Source organism: Perissodus microlepis, chromosome 13 (genome assembly GCF_051167445.1).
Source record: "Perissodus microlepis isolate ML-2025 ecotype Zambia chromosome 13, ASM5116744v1, whole genome shotgun sequence".
Taxonomy (NCBI): Eukaryota; Metazoa; Chordata; class Actinopteri; order Cichliformes; family Cichlidae; genus Perissodus; species Perissodus microlepis.
In genome coordinates, this window is record NC_140473.1 from 5,979,017 (window position 1) to 5,992,973 (window position 13,957).

Here is a 13,957-nt window from a genome sequence, read left to right on the forward strand (position 1 = left end):
AAGCTGCATGGATTGCTGCTTCAAAGCAGCTCAGTGCACTTCACACTCCCTCGACTATTAATAACAAGATTGTAAGGAACAAGTGTTGTCATTTTTTTTTTTAACGACAAATTACACAGTAGAAGCTGTTAAAACTAATAAATCAATAAATAATAAATACATAATTTAAAACTGGCCCTTAAGGCTCTAGGTCATTGTTGGTACCTGTTGGTACCAAACTTGTTACCTGCTGTATTTTTATATATGGTCGAAATGATCGCATGCGGAAATTCCTCAAGGAAGAAAAATTATTTTAACGGCACGCCTTGCTTGAAGCTCAAAGGTATGTTTGCCTTTGGTACTGTACTGTCATGCAATTAAAAGTTGTTTCTCTCTATGCTTGTGTGATTTGTTTCTCATGTTCTCTATTTAATCTTAGCACTTGACTTATTTATAATGGTTGTGCTGTTTGATACTCAAGCATATTTTGAGCAAAACTTTGTTCAGTTAAGTTTAGTTAAACAAAGACGGTGGCCTTCAGACTCCTTATGTGTGAGACAAGTATTTTTTATTTGCTTTTTACTTATATGAACAAAAGAAGGCACATTTTAGTAAAACCGAAAACATAAAAAGATAATTGTTATTTTAGATTAAAAAAATCTTTATTTGACGGGATACTAGCTTCCTGATACTGAATTTTATTTTTTATTTTATGGACAGGCAGCGTGAACTCTCGCACTTGGACTAAGCTGCTGGTTACATTTTATTGGATGCTATAAACCTAAGTGAAGTGGAAAAGGCCGAACTGTTAACTGCTGTTACTTGTTTTTTTTTTCAGAGGCTTTGCTTCTGATTTTCTTGACTTCTCATGCAACTGAATCAAATCCTTTATTAAGACTTTTGACCCTGTGTCAGGACATCTCAGTTATTTACATGTAGGCAAAGCAGGTTCATTTGCTTGTCCCACTTGTTTGCAATAGGTTGGTGAAAATGGGATCTCTCCATTGCTGGTGCAGTAGTATAAACAGTGCTTTGCATTGCACCGCACTGAATTGAATAATCCCCCAGCTGATTTGCATTGGAAACTTCTATGGCCTGTCACAAGCCAGTGATTGTGTGAGATCCCAGCATCCAGTCTTGTGATCTGTAGATTGCATACTTGTACAGTGCTTAAGGGCATCAGATAGTTAATTGATTAAACAGACCAATGTGTGCAATTAAAATAAGTCTCTGAAATCCAATTACCCCATATCGTGGCTATCTCAGATGCACTGGATGAGATGGTCTTTTGATTTAATCTGCTAATAAAAATAACTTAGTAACCTAATAACCTAGATTACACCCAATGTTTCTCGTTTTGGGTTCTTCCCAGTTAGTGGTTGTGCTGGAATGGGACAGTAAGACAAACAATCCCAGCTGTTTGACAGCGTACAAGCTCCTTTGATCCCTCTGATATTTTCCCACCTCCAAAAAGGAACCATGAAATAGGACTCAGGCTTTTCTGATTAGTTCTCATAAAAGGTCCTCTATCTCTGTTGATATCTGGTGCATAGTACTTCTTGTGACCTTTTCACACATAAAACACAAAGTTTGCCAAGTGCTTTGGCATAAATATGAATAACTAGCTAATGTAATGTGTGCTTTTTTGTCTCTAAAGGCAGGATTATGGTTACTTCTGACACATTGGCTCAATTTCATGTCAAGTGGTTAGTGCTTAGTAATGTGCTTCTGGTGTCAAGGCCTGCAGTTGTTGCCATACAGCTAAATATGTTAGCAACCATCAGCAATGCAAAATAACTTCTGTATGGCTATCAGGGTGGCTAGACCAGTGGTGCCTAAACTCTTAGAATACTTCAGAAGCAATAAACTTTTGTTTCGTTCCCCCCATAACTCATTTTTCACTTAACTTGGGTCTTAGTCACACAGACTCAGAGGCCTCCTGGCAACTTCTGGTTGCTAAGCAAAACATAAAACACTTACTTTGTAGGCAAACGGTCTCTGATTTATGACGTATTCTTCAGTTTCACAACTGCTTAGCATGTAGTTGAACATGTTGGCGTCTTCCCTGGAAACTTCAGGTGACTCCATCAATCTGCTGGTGACCAATACAATTGCAAAGGACCAACCAGTCTGGAAATACACGTTTTCCTCCTCAGCCGGTAGTTATCATGGGCTCACTGATCGGTCTTTAGGCCTTATTGTGTGACTGGGGCCTTAGTTTGTTTCCCCGTCATACATACAGTCATATAATCGTTGTGAGGGCTGGTGAAGTACGAGAGTTGGCTATTCTCAGTCATCCAGCTCATGGTAATCTTGACAGCTTGAAAAAGAAAGCAACTAGACTTTTTTAGGCTAAAGGAGTCCAGCTGCCTTCTTCTTCTCGATATATTATTAAATAAATTAAAATTCTCTGAAAATACTATGAACAAGAGGTCACTCTCATAGAGATTGTTGACAGTTTGCAAATGCTGTCTGACAAATTGCCAACATGTTTCCTCATTTTAAATGAGTCTGTTAATAAGCACAACTCGAGAACAGACTCCGCTGGCTTCTAGCTGGTTAGATTTCTGAGTGCAGATCTCAAAGTCAAATGTGAATTTCTTTTATATGTAAATTTATGTCTATGTAGGCAGCAACAGAGAAGTGATTTCTGACAATTTATCAAATACTGTATTATCAGAAAGAGACTGCATTTAATTGCTGATATATATCAAGTTGATAATAAATTGATATCATTCTGAGGTCAGACTGACTCCGTTTTATGTTTTATTGACAAAACAACGAAACAATAACTGAAGTGAGATAACTTTATCTTATGAGATAAAATAGATATTAACAGCTTAACATTGAGGACTTAATTTACAGTTGAAAAAAGGTGATAAATGACAATATGTGTTATGACCTAGGACCATTGTTTTTGATTGACAGCCATTATATGTCTCAAAATACTCAAAATTACAATGAGAAAAAAACCCTTACTTGCCAGTTAAATCCTCCGCTCCTGTCAACACATTCATTCATATAATCGGGTTTTAGCAGGGCACACTTTAGCTCTTTGCTTTTTGTTTTGTCTTTGAGTCTTACAATGCATGCTCATCCCCCCCATCAAACTACATCTGTGTTAAGACCATCATCTGAATACATGTAAAGTATGAGATCGCGACTTTGATCTGACTTTGTTGGTACAGCACATCTCTCCTCGGCTCCCGCTCCAGTTAAACAAATATGTCATTTAGACGCCCGGGTGCGTCCTCGGAGTTCAGATGGTGTCATGGAGCGTTCGAGAGAGAGAGGATATGAGGACACACCTTCATATCAAACACATCAGCGTCTTGACACCATTGTGAGTTTGAAAAATGGTCCCATATGGGAGCTCTCTGTTGGTAGTGTCAATGTGGCCAAACAGGCTTTTCTCACCCTTGCCTCAGCAGATGTCACTGGAGGCAGTCCTCTCCACTCCACTATCGTTACGCACCATAAAATCTTTTGTCATAGATTCAGTACGCAGCTTGTCAACACGTCGGTCACTGCTCGACTCTCAAACATCAACAGAATAACTATCTAATTATATCTAATTAGAAGCTAGTCCGAAGGTTTCTTTTTTTCTTTTGCAAACTAAAGTCATCAGTCAATGCTGTTTGGCTCTGGCCTGATAGCACTGGTGAGCCTGATAATGATATTACTACACGGATTCTGTCTGATTGCTCGCCTAGACCAGAATTTACAGTGTGGAAAGATAAATAGAAAACGGCACAGGCGCGTCAGTGTGCGTGCACCATTTTCCAGCCTGACATTAGTTGTAAGCTCCTTGAGAGTGTGACCTTTTCCATCTTGAGTTGATAGGTGCACTAATCTTTCCAGCTTTGGGGCCTCTGTAGGTCCCCGCTCCTGGGTCATCGAGCTAAGTGACAAGCCATAGGTTGATGGAAAATCCATAGCATTACTGCCATACATTACTTTTATTTGATTGGGCCTGTAGTGAGCATAATGCAATGCTGAGGTGGGGGCGGGAGCTGGTGAAGTAGCGTGGCTCCATTCGGGTCCAGGGATCATTTGTAGCCCCCACCACTCACCGGGCTGCGACAATGATGTATAGCTCGCGCCTGACATCCATAGGGGCGACCCTGTGAGTGCTTGTGAGTGCTGTAAATCACTCGCTGGTATTGATTTTCCATTAGAAGTCAGCCACTCTGAGCACCTCTGACAGGGTGCTCACAAACACCTCCCAATGTGTAATAGGAGGTCATGTGACTCAGGGGGAGATAGCTTCCAGGAAGTGTTTGTTGCTCACAGCCGTATAATAAAAATCATCACTTTTTTCCTGTTTCCTGGAGTCTTGCCCAAACTCTAATAAGCATCTGATATATCGCTGGAGCGGTGCAGTTGTTATTGGTACACTGAGTGAGGTGTCAGCACTAATGGCGATGTGTGAGTGTCTGTCACACCCTGCTGTACATACATAGAGATCTGCAGGGCAATCTCTGGTTGTAGATGAAGAGGGGCCAGCGTTACGCGTGTGGAACAAGCTCACTAAGTGCCTTCTGCCTAAATTAGCAAGGCACTTTGTCTTGTGTAAATATAGTAGCATGTCAAAGAGTCGCGTTAGGAAGAATTGTAGAGGCCCAGGTGCCAAGTCATATAGGTTTTTACGCTTGGATAAATGATTCAAATTTAGCTTTGTTTATTGTGTGAAAATGGGCGTGCTGCAGTTATTGTTCTGGATGTACTCCACTTAAAAACACAACTGTTTGTCCTGTTTGCTCTCTTTTCACCTGTGCTTTTTTTTCTGTCTTATGTTTCAGACAGTACAGTCGCATAAGCCTCACTTCTTGGCACTGCATTGTCAGGAGGTGGGTGGGAAGAATTTCGAGGAGTCCATGTCACACGTGGATAATTTTGTGAAGTAAGTGTTGTGCTCATAAGTTTGTCTGATAGTTTTTTGTAGTGCTATAGACCGTGCAACACCCCCTGCAAAATTTTTGCCATTTAGGTCATATCTCAACTTTTTTTGCGCTGGTTTGAACTTTTTTTTTGTTTATATATGACCTGGTGTGTTCTGTCCCTCAGAGAGCTGTTGTCCAGCGATGCCTTGAAGGAATACAGCAGAGCCCGCGTCTACCTCGATGAGAACTACAGATCCCAGGAGCATTTCACAGTGAGTGGCGTTTGATAGATTGTATCGGCTGCTGTGTGGATTTACCCCAGTTGTGAAAGTGTCTCCTGCCTCATTTCCATCTCTGCCATCCCCTCTCTGTCGTTCCTTGTTTTTCTGGTGGTTGCCCTCTGTTCCCCTCTTTCTACCTCACTTATTCTCTAAAGTGGTCGAATGATGTGTATCAATGAAAGAGGTGTAGGAAATGTTGAGTTAGTATAAACATGGTAATGTAGAAACTTTAACAAAGCTGATGAGCACTTATACTTATTAAACAGAAGGAGTAAGAAATAGTCTTGGTTAATTTTTGCTGTTGTAGCTGTTTAAAAAAAAAATATCTTCTACTTTTCAGCCACAATATCGATCGTATTAAAAAAAATCTTGATTTCAGTGGGTGGCATTTGATGGCGGTAAGCAAACACTGCTAACTTAGGGTGTAATGTTTTCTTGCATCAGTGCAGAAGTTGATGTGAGTCAGTCAACGCAGCTTAAAAGGCAGTGAGTGCTTTGACTGTTCACTTTATTTTCATTGGCTCTCTTGCATGAATTACATGCTAGTGATGATTGGATTTCACCGGGATTATGCTAAATGCTAAATATACAATATTGAGTTTCCTTGCTAGGAGGCAAAGTGCCATTCCTGTGCACTCCTTCAGCAGTACATGTATGATAAATACACAGAAAAAGAAGGATTGTTTGTTATAAGCTTACATCTGTTGTGATAGGGATGGCTAACTAGCTCAATCATTTGGTCTGATTCTATTTTTATTGTTCAACATGAAGATTTGGTACTGGATTTAATCATCTTTAATACACTTAGGATGTGTAGCCAGAGAACAGGGCCAACGCAGCGGGATAGAGAACCATTCACACCTACAGCGATTTAGAGTCACCGGTTAACCTAACCTGTGCATGACTGGAGTACCTGGAGAGAGCTCACTCAAGCACAGGGAGAATCATGCAAACTTCACACAGAGCAAGGCCCCAGACCTCAGACTAGTTGTATCAAAGTAGAACTCCATTAGCAGACAGTTTGTACCCTAAAAATTATGAAAAAAATTCTTATTAACTTAGCTTGAAGCTTAAAAGTTCAATTCAGTTTTATTTATACAGCACCACATCACAACAATAGTCGTCTCAAGGCACTTTATATTGTAAGGTAGAGCCTACAATAATAGTACATACAGAGAAAAGTGCAGAGAGGTCTATTAACACATAGTGAATGAGAAAGGTGACTGAAGTACAAACACATAATGCATCATGGGAATCCCCCAGCAGCATACACCTATTGCAGCATAACTAAGGGAGAATTCAAGGCCACTTGATCGAGCCCTAACTATATGCTAACAATTCAGCATATATATAAAACTATATGCTTTGATCCACACAACCCCACCACTGCCACCACCTGCTCTTTACACATTTCACATGAATTCTAATGCTATCAAGAACATTTGATACGTGCCAGTGCAGAAGCAATTTTGTGATAGGTGACTGAAATGGCACCACAATATCCTCCTAAAATAGGACACTGTGGTGGTATTTTAGTCTGTGGTTGGCATTGCTCTGTTTGTTTTCTGTAGATAGAACATGAACTAAAAAGCTGTCGCACACCATGTAATTGTTACATATGAGCTGAGTCTGTGAAAACGGACAACCACATTACCTGGTTTCGGTTTGATATGAGTGCATAAATGAAAGATGGAGTGACGCAGCAGCAGCTGTGACACAGCTTTGCACCTGCGTTCCTACAGCCAAGTGTCACCTAATGTGATACATGACACTCACGTTAACTGCTCACATTGTAGGATGCTCAGTTTTCCTAACACCTGCAGTAAAAGCAGATGACCACAAGATGGCAGTAGAGATCTGGAACTCAGCTGAGCTGAGGATGGAAGTGCTTGGGGATTGTTTCAGTACTGATTAGTAAATCATAGATTCCTAAACGTGAGCTGGGATTTATAAACAAAGCATATTTCAATAAAAAAGAAAAAAAAGTGGAGAAATTGTCCTGTTTTGTACATGTTTATGACCTTAAAATCGACACTTATAAAATCATTTTTCTTCTCAATGACTCTTTCCATACCTCCTCCTGCTAAACAGCCTCTCTGGCCTCTAGGTGGAGCCAAATGCTCAATTGTAACACCAGCAGCAGAGGATTGAGTGCTGCTCTCTCTCCACATAGAAGCATGTTTTATGTTGTAGCGTTATGGCTGATAGTGACCAGGCTGCAGGTGCATCAGATGATGATCTCCGCTTTCCCAGGAGATTATGTAGATAGACTATAAAATGACATATGGATGTTGTCCAGTTATGGACCGTGCCCCCAGACCCAGTTTGTCTGTGATCGCTGCCTGCGTCTATCTTGGATCTCCTCAGTACTTTGTGCGTTATCGCCACGCTACACTGCACCTCCACAAACGCTCATAAATCACAGCACCCACTGAGTCACATTTGCTCTTTTCAAAAAAATATTACAAACACTGGCCTTTCCCAAATCTAATTATCTGCCATTTCACATAAGCGCCGCTAATATCCCAGCATTATGATCTGTTTATTTAATGGTGTTTGTCTATGGATTAACCTTTTTTTCTTTTCTTTTTCCCCCCATTTTTTATATTTTAATTTTCCTCAAATACAGACGGCAGCTTGTGCTCGTCTTTGTGAGTCAGTCAGCGGAAAGAGAAACATCTGATGTGCTTTCGATGATGTTGATATTGAAATCCTGGCAACAGTAAATATGAATAGACTCTCCAGTCTTTCTCACACAGGGCTTGCCATTTAGCTCTGATGACATCACCTCTATTTGTTTTCTCAGTCTTCGATCTTTTTTTTTTTTTTGTTCCCTCCTCCCTGTGCTCTGGGGATAATTGTTTGTTGTCTGCCCCGCTTGTCAATTTTCAGATAATGTAAGTGGGAACACATTTCTGGGTCCTGAGATTCCACTCGGTGTGAGTGTGTGCTGCTGTGTTTCCTGCATGCACCCGTGTATGTGTATGCATATATGTTGTGTTGGTGTTTTTTGGGACGAGACGAGTGACTGTTTTGGATGATTTGTGTTGTAGTGTTACAGGTGTATGTTAAAGGCTAACATGTGTGAGTGTGTGTGTTTGAGAGTGAATGCAAAGGGGAATGCAATTTATAAATGCGTTGACATGAATGCATGGAGCCCTATAATAAGACGGTCAATTTATTTCCTTGCAGTGATTGATTTATTGCAACTTGATGATTCATCTAATGCCTAAATCAAGAAAATATGATATAAAATTTGTCTTTTCTTCCCAGTTTTTAGCTATTTTTACAAACAATCTGTACTTTTGCTTTTTTAAATGAAATATTTCAATATGCTCCTTTGAATAATGGATGGATTTTTTCCAGTAAATAAGTAGAATATTAAATTGTAATAATTCAAGTCATAAGCATGAACACAACTGATGAAATGTAAAGAAATATAAAGCTAAAAAAGAAATGTTAACCCCCCCCCCCCCCCAAAAAAAAATAAAATAAATCATTTTAAACATATAAATAATGACAAGTAATGCAAAAATAAAAATGTCGAAGCCTAATTTAGTTTTTTATAGGAAAGACTTGGCTTTTTTTTTCATTTTCATAATTTATTAGAATTATTTAGATTCCAGTCCTCACATCTCTTAAAGCATCTTTCCAATAATTGCTAGATAATAGCACCGTGTAATACCTGCATGTCAAATCTGAAAAATCTGAACAATGAGAAGCCGGGCGAGCTGGTAGCTCCTCCTCTCCTCCCAGAGGAAGGTGGCGGTACCTTGACTGACATGTTCCCCCCTACGGCTGAGCCCCGGCCTGGTGTTTTACAGCCCCGTTAAGGTATACAGCAGGTAAAATGTCAATTAGGAAGGCCCGCCCTGATAACTCAACTCCCAATCCACTTGTTCTTGGCCATTAATATTTATCGTAGGCCTGGCCCTGGAGCTGCAGCCCATGTCATCTGGAGTGACGTGCGCTGATGCTGATGCTGCTGCGTCCCGACACACACTTTACTCTGGTGTCTCTGCAGCTTGCACAGAAAGGACACCTACCGCAGTCACACAAGCCTAATCAAGCTGTCCACACAGAGCAGGCACACGGCGCCTCCTCAGCCCTCAGTTGTTCCGGGGCATTTTAATGGGAAATTAAAGGCTTCTCTCATGTCTGTGGTCTGCAGGACAGGAATGAGAGCAGAGAGTAGAGGATAAATCAGGCCTTGTGCTTTGACAGGAGACCGCTGTCTCTTTTTATGTTTTGTGTTAGCACTTTGTCCTGCTTTGTTTTTCCCTTGGATTTGTGTCCTTGAACGTGAAGATGAGACAAATCTGCCATGCTTGCTTGATTTGATCAAGTGTATCAAGTTGATACAAACTACAAATGGTGACCCAGCAGAGGCAACATTTAGCATGAATCTTAAATCGTTTGTATTTGAGTGAATTTTTATTATGATTGCATTAAGCATCTTAGTTTGTTTGGAATAATGGAGCAGAAGTTCTGTTTGTGGCTTCAGAATGAGTCTTATAACCACCAAGGTTGAGTCCTCTCTCAGGTAAGCCAGGATTCTGACAAAAATACATTTACAGTAGAGCCCAGCTTTGCTAAGTAGGACAGGATGACAGTGGAAGCCTTGGGTCAAACTAATTTGTATGAAATCTAATTTCATATGTATATTGCATTTGAAGCTGGGCAGCACGGTGCAGTTGTTAGCACTGTCACGTCATGTAAGAAAGCTTCTGGGGTTTTAATCTGCTAGTCGAATTTGCGGGGGCGGTTTTCTGTGTCTGCTCAAATTTCCTCCGGCCATCCATGCTTGTTAGGTTTATTGGGGATTCTAAATCGGCTGTACGAGTGAGTTTGTGTTTGCATATCCGTCTGTCTCTTTGACTTTGTCCTAAGACGGACTAACGACCTGTCTGCGTTTTACCCCCCACAGACAGGAGTAGACTCCAGCACAGTGCAAACCTCTGTTGAGGCACAAAGCCACTGCAGTATGTGTATGCCCAGAGGAGAAATACTGGGTGTAACTAAGTTAAGCGAATATGATTTATGAACGGAAAATAAACAAGCAACAGTTTGTTGATGCTATCGTGCAGACCTTTATTTGTCTGAAATTCAACTGGAATTTGCTGCTAATTAATGAAAATGCATATGGGTGGGGAAGGAGGCCAGAAGCTCTTTTAACATTTGAAGATGGGCGGGCGAGGTGAGGTTTCCAGAGCCACTCTACAGGTGGGTGAGGCTCTCATGAATGGATGGATGAATTTGAAGTAAAAATGAAAATGTGCCGTGAAGAAAAAAGATGAAAAAAAAGGAAGCATAAAAAGAAGAAATACAAAAACAATTTGAATAGATTATTGGAATTTAAAAGTGTATATTGTAACACTTTTCTGTGTTTTGGATTTGTGAAACCTGATAGTGCTTTTTGGGGGATGTTTTATTGATAGATAATGGTAAGTTTGGTATGACATGGAAGTCAAATCTAACATTAAATCTAATTTGACCACCAAAGATACAAATACAAAATTGCCTCAGAGTCTCAGCTCAGTCAGTCTGTGTTTTGGGGCAGGTTCAACTAGATCCTGTTGCAAAGGGAATAAAAAGACTACTGGAAAAAGTGGATTGGGAAACCGGAGCCTCATTATTTAAGTAAAGGAAAGCAAGAGTCCCAGTTTTATGCAGAGAAACCCCACCTGAAGCAAAGCATTAACGCCTTTATTTCCTGACTTTCCTGAAGTTGCATTCAGATTCCTGGTTCATCTTCCTGCAGAGGTGATTCCCATGATGCATGCTGTAATGCAATCATCAGTCCCTCTCTCCTCAGGCAGGAATTTATGAACGCTTAGTGTCCGTCTAAGGGCTTCAGTTTCACTGTGTTTAAACCATTGCCCAGAAATCCATGTCACTCACATTTATTGCCTTCCTCTTTTTCCCTTCTTAAAAAAAACAACGACTTGATCCTATACCCCACCCCCCGCTTTTTTATGAGGACACAAACTCGGTTGCATATAGAGATTATATACTTTCCAGTTAAAGTGGGGTCACAGAGGAAGGGTCTCCATGTAGAGCCTGTTGGTTTTGCACACAGAGGTTAACTAGCTCCAGCATCTACCCTCCTCCTCCTTCTGCTCTGCCTCCCAGCTCTGTGTTTAAAAACGCCACAGCGGGCACATAAGCAGGTTAAAATATTGCAAACTAAATCTAAGAGAGCTCTTATTTCAATATGGTGAGAAGTACGGCACCGACTGAGGCCACTTGAATGGAGTAGATGTCAGCTCGGTAATATCGCCGGGCCATAACTCTCCATGGCCATCACTCATACTCTCGTGGGCAGACATAAGTGCACACACACACACACACACACACACACACACACACACACACACACACACACACACACACACATGCAGAGCCAGATAAACATAGTGCAAGCATGCACGTAGGCGAAAATAAAAAAGCACACACACTTTGGACATGCGTTGAGCGACAATCAATGAATCTGCCATCACAGGTGAATTATGATTCCTCGGGAGCGGGCCTTCTCTGTGTGAAAATATTTTGACTGAAAATGTAGATATAATTAATGGATTGTGTAAAGAAGCGGAGAAATTGATGCATTTATTACAAGAAGTGAAATCTGTGGGGCAGTTGAGCCTTTACCCTCCCGGATTGCTGCGGCACCGCTCTCTCTCACACACACACACTCTCTCTGATAAAGCCGAGCATCTGGCCGAGGAGAGTAAATCAGTTGAGGTGGCCGTGTTGTTGTCCTGTGGCGGAGGGTGGCATGTCGTTGTGGTGGTGGTGGTGAGGTGTCTCCAGCCTCAGATAATGATGTGATTCCAGCATGAGGCGGGCTGGGTGTACCTCACCGCCGTCCATTATGATGTGCAGCCCCGCAGCCACCGAGGGGGCAGAGTGAAGGTGAGCCTGTCATATCGATCTTTTTAGTGCTAAAATATGAGCCACTTTACTCTGCTCCCCAGCGCAGTGATGTGAAAAATAATAACTCGGACCCAAATTAAAAATATTGATCGCTTAGGTGGTGTTGAGAGCAAATAAACACCCTCTGAAGGATTTTTATCCCCCCACTCCTCTCCCACCACCTTTCCCCTCCTCCCCTCCTTCCCTCCTATCCCTGTCTTGTCCAGGGAAAGGGCCGGGTTAGAGATGGAGGGGGTGGTGGGGGCTCGCTGGACTGTAAAAACATCACTGCGTCTTGTTGTTGGTTGTCTTCATAACACCCACCTCGCAGACTCTCAGCGCTCTTTATTGTTCCCGGACACAAATCAGCAGCAAACATGTTTTCAGATACTCCCTAACGCTGATTGATCGAGTTTTGACTCCATAATCTGGCATTAGCTCGGCTTCATTCAGGTATCTTCCCCCCCGCCGGCCCGCCACCCCAACCACCCCCGCGAGTCGTAATTTTTTGCACATCCCAGCTTGACTGTTTTATTCCTTCTCCGCCGTTAACAGATGAGCTGACACGGGGCCATCAAACGGGTGGGAAAACAATTGCCACAAGGTTAATTTTATTGCCTGCTCCATGCATTTGTGAGCAGGCGGGAGGTGTCCTCTGCCCGGGTCCTGATGAATGGCTGCGCCGAGCGGGCAGGAATGAAAATGAGAGGGGAGAGGCCAGGCGCGGGGGAGCCAGAGTCCCTGCCGCTCCTACCTGAAATTGAAATTTTTTTTTCTGACATGCTCAGAATTGGTATTCTGATATATAAGAGAGGCGACGTTCCATTTAGTTTGATGATGAAAGCCGTCATGTGTCCCACTCAATCGCTTTTTACGACTTCCACTTTGCCTCGTACATCCGAAGAAGGTTAATATCCGCACACCCTAAATGCCGGATGTCAGATTGTCCGGAGTCTGTAGGAAAATAAACTACTTAGTGTGTCTAAATGCTGTCGTAATACTTGGCCGCAGCACTATTGATTGTCTACAAGGACGTTTGTTGTGTTTTGGGCCCGAAGCGGGATGAATAGATATTTGATGGAGCGTGGAGAGCGAGGCCGCACCAGCATCTGCATCTTGCTGCTGTGTCAGTGGGGATGAGAGCCAGGGCGTTGGGGAGAATCACATGCTGCCTGTTGACATCAGGGAGAGGGAGCAGGGCCCGGAGCTGGCGATATCTCCTCTTCCCCACTTGAGCCGGGTCCTCTTGCTGAAAGCTCACTTCTGTCTGCTGGCTTCAGGCCCTCACTCAGCGTGTGTGTACGTTTCAGCTGTTGCTCATATAGGGCCATCTCCAGGCAGCGCTTTGTCCATACATATCGATTCTTCCTCCTCCACCAGCTATAGTTGCTCCATTTGCATGGCCCGGCTGACCCAAGCCGTCAGTGGCCATTATATCCCCATTAGCTAATCTCTCAGCTTTGATTTCCATAATCCTCTCTCTATTGAAAGCCCTCACAGCTCTCACAGACCCACTCTCTGAGGAGGAAGAAAACAGACCCCCACTCAGCCCACACACTCCATTCTTCACAAACATGCATCACACACTCAAGCCAGCATTCGTATTCTTGGCGTAACCGATGATGCCCCATTATGCTGTGTTATTCACTTATAATGCTACATTTTGGCAACAGCGGAAGTATTAAGATCAAAAACCACAATTTGTACTTACGAGTGCATTCTTTAACACTTACACTATAATAATAATTATTATTCACCCTGTTAGCTTATGATGACTTTTTTGATGTTTTAAATGTGTGTTTTTGTCCCCTGATAGCCACATTTCAAAAGCCAAAATCACACATTCTGATAGGGTTAGTGTTAGGGGTACTATTATTGTGTAAATGATCAATGTGGAGT

The 13,957-nt window shown here is 42.1% G+C and overlaps 1 protein-coding gene across 3 annotated transcripts in view; it reads left to right on the top strand.

Annotated features, from left to right (window-relative positions):
* Positions 1–13,957, top strand: part of inpp5a (inositol polyphosphate-5-phosphatase A) — a 156,235-nt gene that overhangs the window by 55,406 nt on the left and 86,872 nt on the right. For all 3 annotated transcript variants that reach the window (XM_084948700.1, XM_084948698.1, XM_084948699.1), the window contains 2 exons: positions 4,782–4,882; positions 5,047–5,134. In XM_084948700.1, the coding sequence (XP_084804826.1) occupies positions 4,782–4,882; positions 5,047–5,134 (189 nt within the window). The remainder of the gene's footprint in view (positions 1–4,781; positions 4,883–5,046; positions 5,135–13,957) is intronic.